General features: G+C 43.2%; 1 protein-coding gene across 1 annotated transcript in view; it reads left to right on the top strand.

Moving 5' to 3' along the window:
- Positions 1–11,078, top strand: part of slit3 (slit homolog 3 (Drosophila)) — a gene marked incomplete in the record, with an annotated part of 622,921 nt that overhangs the window by 353,236 nt on the left and 258,607 nt on the right. The window contains 1 exon segment of the mRNA XM_037675457.1: positions 2,040–2,184. Coding sequence (XP_037531385.1) covers positions 2,040–2,184 — 145 coding nt within the window.

Genomic DNA, 11,078 nt, shown 5'->3' with positions numbered 1-11,078 from the left:
TTTCACCTGTTGGCTGACTGGAGTCCTGTTTGGGTTTCTTCTCTGCTTTCAGGAAGGCCCAGTTAGGATATCCACATTGCTCTAGAGCCTGTCTTGTGTGGGATTTCTCCTTCTGCCTGGCTCCTGAGCTAGTGGGGACGCTGTCTGCTCTGTGGTACAGAGTCCTGATGACTCCTAACTTGTGCTCCAAAGGGTGATGGGAGTCAAACTGCAAATACTGGTCTGTGTGGGTGGGTTTGCGGTACACCTCAGTTTGCAAATGTCCTCTATCAGAGACTGAGACCTCACAGTCCAAGAAAGCCAACTTGCCATTTTTTTCATCTTCTCGTGTGAACTTGATGTATTTATCCACAGAGTTGATGTGGTCAGTAAAATGTTGGCTGTTCAGTGTCAGGAGGGCTGTGATCAGTCTTACATCGGGGAAACAAAACAGCCACTGGCCAAAAGGATGGCCCAGCACAGAAGATCAGCATCATCAGGCCAGGACTCTGCGGTCTACACTCATCTCCAGGCCAGCGGTCACTCTTTCAGGGATGAAGATGTTCACATCCTGGATAGAGAGGAATGATGGTTTGAGAGAGGAGTAAAGGAGGCCATCTTTGTGAAAAGAAACCGTCCATCGTTAAACAGGGGTGGAGGCCTCCGGGTTCAACTGTCCCCCTCTTACAATGCTGTGATTGCTGGTATCACTCAGCCCTCTGTGAATAGTAAACAGCCATCAGGTGCTAATGATCCATTGTTATGCTGATGGTCCTTCTTGAGCATGTGATCAGCTGGTTTTGGTTGTCAGCAGCAAACTGGTTGATCCACTCTGAGAAGGTGCTATTTAAGAGACTGAGCTGAAAACAGCAGCTCAGACTGAGGAAGTCTCTCGGATGAGAGACGAAACGTTTCTACATTTTTTTGTTGTTTTGCTTTGTTTTGTTTTTTTGAATGTCCAGAGGACCAGATTGAACTTTTTTAGATTTTTCTACCTGGATTATTGAGCATGCATCAGGATGTTTCCCAGTAAGTACTGGTTAACTACCCATTAGCTCCTGATTTGTTCCTGAGGCGTTCCCTAATAGTCAATCAAATTTTGTGTACCTTATTGTAAAAAGTTACCGATAATACTAATACAATGCAAATAGGCATCTCTGTGATTTGGACAGAAATGGGCAGGGTCTGATATGTAATTAGACGTTTTTTTTGTTTCCTGTGAACATTTAGTTGCTTTTAACAATGGAAACTTCATTGGAGTGCATAAATAACCTTTTGTGTCCCGGACCAGCAAAAAGCTATTGACCCATAACGGTCTCCACAAAAAAAAGGATAGGCTGAAGAGAAGGAGTAAAATCATATGCAAATGGTGGCTCACATCATGCAATGCTCTGTGGGGTAAGAATAATTTTCTTCTGTTTGTAGACTACTATACAGCTGGCTAGCGCTGGCAGTAACACAGCACCGAGCTTGTCCGTTAAGATGTCCGTACATTTCAGGTAAATCTCAGGCTTTGGTTATCCCATGCAAATGTGCCACATAAAAAGCAGATGTTGGGGAGTAATTTATTTATTACATGTCGTCCCTAAGTAAAACTAATCCCGTGCAAATAAAGCTTTAGTTAGCAAATTACGTCACCATTATAACTAAAAAATACTAATAAAAGTAATAGCACACATCCCGGCGCCAAGCCAGTCGTTTTGATATTACATGTGGGGGTAAACGTTGTGGATCGGGCCACATTAAAATTGATGGAAAAATTAAGATATAAATAAATAAAGTTAAGAAACCTGTTTCTGAGGTGAATAATAGGTCTGTGCGTTTATAAATGAAGTCTCCAACAATGTTTTATTTTTTATAGAATTTTCACGAGACAAAATAAAATTAAAAAAAATAATAAAAATGATTTCTACCCTAATTGTATTTAACTACAGAACAAAGGTCCTTTTTTTTATTTAAAGAAATAAACAATTTGGAACAAATCTCATATTTACTGTGATATCACTAATAACATTTTATTTAGGATACATGGTTTAGTTTGTGTGTTTTGCTGTTTTCAGGTGTGGCACAGACAGAGTCAAGGGTGTGCGTTCCTCAGGTAGCTGTGTGTCCACCAACCTGCACCTGCAACAGCAACATTGTGGACTGTCGGCGGAAAGGCCTCACAGACATACCAGCAAACCTCCCAGAGGGCATCGTGGAAATGTAAGACAGCTTTATTTTACTGATAGTATCATGGCTATGTAAGACAACTTTATTTTACTGATGGCATCGTAGATATCCACGATCTTTATTTTACTGATGGCATTGTGGAGATGTAAAACAGCATTATTTTACTGATGGTATCGTGAAGATGTAAGACAACTTTATTTTACTGATTGTATCATGGAGTTGTAAGACAACTTTATTTTACTGATAGTATCATGGCTATGTAAGACAGCTTTATTTTACTGATGGCATCGTGGATACGTAAGATCTTTATTTTACTGATGGCATCGTGGAGATGTAAAAGCTTTATTTTACTGAGAACATCATTAAGTTGTAAGGCTAGTTTATCAGAGTCGGAGTCAGAGTCAGAGATTCTTTATTGTCGTTCCGCCACAGGTGGTACATGTGGTGGAGAAAAAATATGTACACAGGGTCCCAGTTACATCCAACAATAAAATGTATAAGAAAAACAATGATAACATCTAAGATATGAACTAAGAAAAACATCAACTAAAAATACACTAAGCACTAGTAGCATAAAAACATTACGTCGAACAGCAGCACGAACATGAGCACGAGTCTGTGTGAGCAGATAAGCACGCATGAACACATCAACATGAAACAGATCAGCAGCAACATTGAAACAGATCAGCAGCAACATGATGTGATTTTTCACAGTGCTTATTCTGGTTAGATATTCATGAGTCTAACAGCCTCAGGGTAGAAACTGTTCCTCAGTCTAGTGGTTCTACACTTAATGCTCCTCAACCTCTTTCCTGAGGGGAGCAGGGCAAAAAGTGTGTGTGCTGGGTGAGTGGGGTCTTTCATGATGCAGGTGACCCTCTTCCTGCATCTGGAGGTGTAGATGTCTGTGACGGTGGGGAGACTGACTCCAACATCTTATGTGCAGCCTTCACCACTCTCTGCAAAGCTTTTCTTTCTGCAGCTGTGCAGCCTCCATGCCACACGTTGATGCTGGAGCACAGGATGCTCTCCACTGCACACCTGTAGAAGGAGGTGAGGACTGAGATTCCCAGACCAGCTCGTCTCAGCCCCCTTGGGAAATAGAGTCTCTGATGAGCTTTCTTGCCCAGGCTGGTGGTGGTGTTGCCCCAGATGAGGTTGTCATTATTGTCATTATCTCATTATTTTACTGAAAACAACATTAAGATGTAAGACAGCTTTATTTTACTATGGGCATCATGGAGATGAAAGACAGCTTTATTTTACTGAGGACATCGTTTTTTCCTTGACAACTAACACAACGTGATCTGATTTAGTATTTCATTTTTTTCTGATTATCTTTTGTGTTTTTATGTTTTTATTCTTAATTCTGTAATATCTTTTTTGTGATACTGTGATCTTTTTGCTAAGCACTTTGATAACAGCTCCTGTTTTAAATGTGCTATATAAATAAACCTGACGTGACTTCACTATCTCACTTTTAAATACTGTTGTTACAATCCTTGCCAAGATCCTGGCAAAATCACTTGAGCGGTTGGTCCTCACAATCATCTCACCTGACTTGACAGGGTTTGTTAAAAACCGTCAGGCTTTCTTTAATTTTAGGCGGCTGCTTGATGAGTTGTACACTCATAGTCCACTCAAACACACCTGTGCCAAAGTCATTCTTTCATTAGATGCAGAAAATTCATTTGACATGGTGGAGTGGGACAACCTCTTTGAGACTTTAAAGTTATTTAAATTTGGTACCAAATTTGTATCCTCCTCCTTGAATCGCCACCTTATTGTGGTGGAGGAGTTTGTGCGCTTGAATGATCCTAGGAGCTATGCTGTCGGGGACAATTGTAATTGCCCCTGATAGGGTCTCCCAAGGCAGATAGGTCCTAGGTGACAGGCCAGAAAACAAGTGATTCTGAAGATTTTTATGGACAAGATAAAACAAGGAACTCAGTGTCCCTTGCCTTGATGTTGGTTACCGGGGCCCCACCCTGAGCCAGGCAAGGGGGAGGAGCCCGTTGGCAAGCACCTGGTGACTGGTTTTCCACCCATGGGGCTTGGTTGGGCTCAGCCCGAAGGAGCAGCATGGGTTTGCGTTCCTGTGGACCCACCACCTGCAGGAAGGGCTATAAGAGTCAGGTGCATGATGCCATGGACAATGGTCAAAGGTGGGTGGCTCCAAAGAGGAGCCAGTTGAGGTGGCTCGGGCATCTGGTTAGGATGCCTCCTGGACGCCTCCCTGGTGAGGTGTTCCGGACACGTCCCACCGGGAGGAGACCCAGAAGAAGACCCAGGACACGCTGGAGGGACTATGTTTCTTGGCTGGCCAGGGAACGCCTCAGGATTCCCCCGGAGGAGCTGGCCCAAGTTTCTGGGAAAAGGGAAGTCTGGGCCTCCCTATTCAAGCTGCTACCCCCATGACCCGACCCCAGATAAGCGGAAAAAAATGGATGGATGAATAAAATAACATTACAATAAAAACACCATACAGTCCTCATACAAATTCCACATATAATATAATGCAGATTATGTTACCTCTGTGATGTCTGTTACATCCACACGTGCTGCTCCTTTCTAAAGTTTCATGGCCCTGGCAGCGTGGCAATATTACTATAATGATGGCGCTGGTGTGTAGGGCTTGCCGTGCATTGCTCTCTGCTTTGATTTTGTTTTTATTAGTTGTACAGTGTGTTTTGCAGTGTGTCGACGCATATCTGCAATATGATAGTCGGGCACTTTTGGAGCTTCATACATTTGCAGAATTGCCTGCAGAGCTTCTTCACAACGGTTGGGACTCTCTCCCTCTGGTCCTGTCCGGGATACCTGCCTTCCTGCTTTGTGACCCTGGCCCATCTCCACGGAGGAGACACCTCAGACATCGGGGAAAGCACGCTGGAGTTTTGGTGAAAATGAGCCACCGTGTGGAATATTCTGCCAAAGATGCTGAGGCTCGTTCTGGATGTGGATCTTATCCTTGCCTCCCAGACCTGTGCGTCTGGGGCCCTGCTGTTGACCAGCTACCCACGTGCCCTGATCATGTAAACAACACGAGTTGTCTACCGGCATGGTGCACGACCCGACCTGGAGGTGCTTATGTTCAAAATCTGTGGCCGCTGGCGCACGCTCCTTCCACTGCTGCTGGGTCCACTTTGGACTGTACCATGATGTCTTTGGTCAACTCAAGATCCATTATCAACAAAACTTTTATCCTCAGGGACTACTTTCAAGAGCTCAATTTGGACTTTCTCTGCATCACAGAGTCTTGGATGTCTCCCAGTGTGTCCAGCGCCTTGATGGAATTATTACCCCCAGACTGTCTGTATTTTAATGCCCCGTGGCCATCAGGACGGCGTGGTGGTGGATTATTAACAATATTCAAATCAAACTTTGACGGTAAACAACTGCCCATCCCGGTTTTCTACTCCAGTTTTGAGCTGATTGTCTTTGAATTTGGCTACTTGCCTTCAACTCTGTGCGCACTTGTTTACCGCCCCCTTTGATCCAATGATTTCATAAATGAATTCTCCGACTTCCTGGCTGAAATCACACCGAAATATGTTCATGCATTGATTATTGGGGACTTTAATATTCATGTTTGTTGTCAGGAGAAGCCCTTGGTTAAATACTTTTTTAGATTTATTGGACTTGTTTAATCTAACTCAGCAGGTAAACGGTCCCACCCAGGAGCGCGGGCACACACTGGACCTTGTTTTAGCACGTGATGTGACAGTTAGCAGATTTGAAATTGGTGTCACTGTGTTTTCAGAAGACATTCCAGTCTAGTTTGAATTCACCTCCCCCCATCTAACTCCTAAGCCATGCACTCCTGCACGTTGTAGCTGGGCCATTAACCGCTTCACTGCCACGTGTTTCACATATGTTCATAACTCTGAAATTATAATTCATCCCCAAGTGTTTCTCACCACCACTGAGGAGCTAGCATCCCAGTTCAACTCTGTCTGCTTAAAGGCTCTGGATCATGGTGCTCCTGTAAAAACCAGAAAAACAAAACTCAGATCAGAACCTTGGCTGAATGATGTCACCAAGGCATTGGAAATAATAGAACAAATAACTACTGCTGTCGATCAAAAACAGTATTGTGTTAGTATTTTTGTTGATTTAAAAAAAGCATTCGATACTATTGACCACACTATTCTCCTTGAAAAATTAAATAAATATGGTATAAGAGGACCAGCATTACACTGGGTATCTAGCTATTTAAAAGATAGGAAACAGTTTGTACAAATAAATGGTGTAAGATCTGACCTGTGCAATATCACTTGTGGAGTTCCTCAAGGCTCTGTACTTGGACAAAAGTTATTTATTTTATATGTGAATGACTTAGTGAATGTATCAGGACTCATCAAATGTGTCCTTTTTGCAGATGACACCACATTTTTTTGTTTGAGTAAAGATGTAAAACGGATGTTGGAATTGATGAGGACAGAATTTGATAAAATACAAACTTGGTTTAAACTTAATAAATTATCATTAAATTTAGACAAAACTAAATACATGATATTTAGTAACAAAAAGAGAACTGTTGATGATCCATTTAAAATTGAGGGTGTTGAGATTTGTAGAGTTAATGAGATGAAATTTTTGGGTGTAATCATTGATGAACAGCTAACATGGAAAAATCACATCAATTCTGTAAGAACAAAAATATCTAAATCTATTGCAGTACTATACAAAGTCAGGGAATTATTAAATGATAAAGCTCTGTACATGTTGTATAACACAATCATTGTTCCACATTTAATCTATAGCATTGATGTTTGGGGGAAAGCATGTAAAACATTTACAAAACCTATTTTTATTTTACAGAAAAGAGCTATAAGAATTATCACCAGAAAGCATTACAGTCACCCATCAAGCACATTATTTTATCAACTGAAGTTATTGAAGTTCCATGATTTAGTAGATTATAGTATTTTATCAGTTATGTATAGGGCTCAAAATAACACATTACCAATAAATATCCAAAGAAATTTTGTTAAAAGACAAAGTTGTTACAATCTTAAGGGGATAGAGATATTTGTCAAACCAAAATTCAGAACTAGTCTGAAGGGAAGGTCTACCTCAATCCAAGGAGTTGGATTGTGGAATGGTCTAGAGAGTGGTGTGAAAAATGTCAAGTCAATGTGTACATTTAAGAAAAAGATCAAAACTGAATTGTTAAAAAAGTATATATGAAGTAGCTTAGTGTGTGTTTTGTATTAGAATTAGAAAAATTAGAAAGAGTTATTCATTTTGTACTGTTACTTGAAAATTATTATGATTGAAATAATTGTTTGAAAAAAGGGGCAGATATAATAAGATTTTTTCTTCTTTCTGCTGCCTTTCATTTTAAATCTTTTGTATCTTTTATTTATATTGTTATAGAAATGTTTTGTACTTTTTTTTAATGAATAAACTTTATACCATACCATACCATACCAAGGCCATTAGACAAGAGTGCAGGAGGGCAGAGAGCAAATGGAAGAAAGACAAGCTGCAGGTCTCTTTTCAAATACTGAAAGAGAGTTGGCGTCAATATCAGAAAGCAGTGAAAGCTGCTAAATCTAAATACTTTTCTGATATAATTATAGCCAACTCTCAAAACCCGCGCGTCCTCTTCTTCCTAAACTCAGTTCTCCACTTCACTGAACCATCACCTCTGGAAGCTTCAACTGAGTTGTGTGAGAACTTTCTATACTTCTTTTTAGAAAAAATTGTGAACACCCGGGCTCTCATTTCCCGTCCAGCTCATGATCTGTCCATCCCATCCCAGTGTGTTGCTGTATTTGACCATTATAAGCCCATCTCTCTGTTTTCTCTTGAGCAGGTTATGTGCAGACTGAAACCATCTGGTTCCACCTTTGATGTGGTCCCCCTCGACTGCTAAAGGAGGCTTTTCCTACTCTGGGCTCTTCTGTTCTAGCTATTGTGAATAGCAGTTTATCCTTAGGTGAGGTGACAAAAACCTTCAAACATGCTGCTGTTCAACCTCTGCTGAAAAAGCCTAACCTTGACCCCTCTATCGTGTCCAATTTCCGGCCTTTCTCCAGACTCCCATTTGTCGCTAAACTACTGGAAAAATAATTGAGTCCCAGTTGAAGTGCTTCCTGGTGGATAATGCCATCTTAGAGCTATACCAATCTTGCTTTAAACCTCCCCACAGCACTGAAACTGCTTTACTGAAGGTTTTTAACAACATCTTCATATCCACAGATGCTGGTGATTCCGTGTTGCTTGTCCTATTCTCCAAGATGGCCGCACTCAGAGCAGTAGCAACTTCACAGGCTCCCGGTACCATCCCAGTTTTTATAAGTTTTGAGCGGATTTGCCACGAAATATTGCAAAAATCAGCAACAAACTCAAAACTACGCTCGGCAGAATGCAGATCTTAAAGTCATCTAACTGGAAGCTGCAGCAGAGGTGTTCCAGTGGGCGGAAGAGGAAGCGCTGCTCCCGGCTTAAGAGGAGAGGATGCCGGGCGGGGGTTATGGTGAGGCTATGAGCTAACGCTAAAGCCGGTAAACTCCCCATGCTGTCTCTCTTTCTGTCGAATGTCCGCTCTTTGGACAACAAGATGGATTTACTTTGTCTGAGAACGGGCACCTCAGAAGAGATGAAGAAGTGTGCGGTGCTTTGCCTCACGGAAAGGTGGATTACAATCAAAACGCTGGATACAGTCTTCCAACTGGATGACAGACTTTTTTTCGAGCGGACCGCTGCAGCGAGCTAACGGGGAAATCACGGGGAGGCGGAGTGTGCATTTACATGAGTAAAAGTTGGTGCATGAACTGTACTGTTGTAAATAGCTCTTGCTCGAAAGCTTTGGAGCAAATAACAGTGAAATGCCGGCCACATTATCTACCCCGCGAGTTGACGGTGACTTTTATCACAGTTGTTTACATTCCTCCGGACGCTAATGCTAATGAATCACTGCAGGAGTTACATGATATCATCAGCTCGCTGCAGAGCAAACACCCTGAGGCTCTTTACGTTGTAGCCAGTGACTTTAACCACGTGGATCTAAAGGACTGTCTCCCAAGCTTTAATCAACATGTGACAATTCCGACACGTGGAGACAAGACGCTGGACTGTGTTTACACGAACGTAAAAGATGCACACAAAGCCGAACCCCGCTCCCACCTAGGACTGTCAGACCACATCTCAATCTTCCTAGCTCCTGCTTACATGCCCCCGCTGAGACGCTCCAGACTGGTACAAAAGGAAGTTAAATGCTGGATCCAGGACAGTGGCCCCAGACTGAGAGATTGTTTTGACCGAACAGACTGGCAGGTTTTCAGAGAAGCTGCTGAAAATGGAGGTTCGCTTGATCTTGACCAATACACATCCTCAGTTCTAGGTTACATTAGTACATGTACTGACAACGTCTCCACTATCAGAAATGTTAAAAGCTACCCAAACAGAAAACCTTGGCTGAATGCAGAGGTGCGTACCCTGCTGGAAGCCAGGAACACTGCCTTCAGGTCTGGAAACTCAGAGGAGCTGAGTAGGACAAGAAAAGAGCTGGTTGCTGGTATTAAGATGGCCAAGGCCACATATGCACAGAGGATCGAGGGTCAATTCATCTCCCAAGACCCTCGGAGCATGTGGAGGGGCATTAAGTGCATAACAGATTATAAAGGAAGGAGCAAACAATGCCCCAAAGACCCATCTCTGCCTGATACCCTCAACAAGTTCTATGCACGCTTTGAAGACCCGAACAGACCACCCAGCACCAGACTCACCTCACCACCGGATGAAGAGCATCTCAGCGTGACCTCAGCAGAAGTAAGGAGTACCTTCAGGAGGATTAATCCGCACAAGGCAACTGGCCCAGACAACATCCCCGGAAAAGTGTTGAAGGAATGTGCTGATCAGCTCTGCGAGGTGCTGGCAGGCATCTTTAACTCCTCACTTACCCTGGAGACAGTTCCCACCTGCCTGAAGACTGCCACCATCATCCCAGTCCTAAAAAGCTCTACAGTGACTGGTCTGAATGACTATTGGCCAGTGGCCCTCACCCCGATAGTCGCTAAATGCTTCGAAAAACTGGTCATGACTCACATCAAAACAAACATCAACATCATCGAGGACCCTCATCAGTATGCATACCATGAGAACCGATCAACAGAGGATGCCATCTCCTCTGTGGTCCACACTGCGCTCAACCAACTGGAGCAGAAAAACTCTTACGTCCATATTCTCTTTGTGGGCTTCACAACCGCCTTCAACACCATGATCCCCCAAACCCTGATGGACAAACTATTCACACTAGGACTAAGCCCCTCCATTTGCAACTGGGTACTAGACTTCTTAACAAACAGACCACAGTTAGTGAGGATCCACAACTTCTCCTCCTCCACCATAACCCTCAGCACTGGCTCTCCTCAGGGATGTGTGTTGAGCCCCCCTCCTGTTTACTCTGCTCACGTATGATTGTGCAGCTACCCATCCAGGCTGTCACATTGTAAAGTTTGCAGACGATACAGCGGTGGTGGGATGCATCACAAACAATGATGAGTCCAGCTACAGGCAAGAGCTGGAACACCTGGAGAGCTGGTGCAGAGAGAATAACCTTCACATCAATGTGAAGAAGACAAAGGAGATGATTGTGGACTTCAGAAGGAACAAAAACATCTACACCACCCTGAACATAAGAGGATCTACGGTGGAAGTGGTCTCCAGCTACAAGTACTTGGGTGTACACATGAATGACAACCTCAGCTGGAGCAACAACACCACCAGCCTGATCAAGAAAGCTCATCAGAGACTCTACTTCCTCAGACGGCTGAGGCGAGCTGGTCTGGGAAGCTCAGTCCTCACCTCCTTCTACAGGTGTGCAGTGGAGAGCATCCTGTGCTCGAGCATCAATGTGTGGCATGGAGGCTGCACAGCTGCAGAAAGAAAAGCTTTGCAGAGAGTGGGGAGGCTGA

Source organism: Nematolebias whitei, chromosome 4 (assembly GCF_014905685.2).
Source record: "Nematolebias whitei isolate Nwh7 chromosome 4, NemWhi1, whole genome shotgun sequence".
Lineage (NCBI taxonomy): Eukaryota > Metazoa > Chordata > Actinopteri > Cyprinodontiformes > Rivulidae > Nematolebias > Nematolebias whitei.
This window is presented reverse-complemented; position numbering and strand designations above follow the sequence as displayed.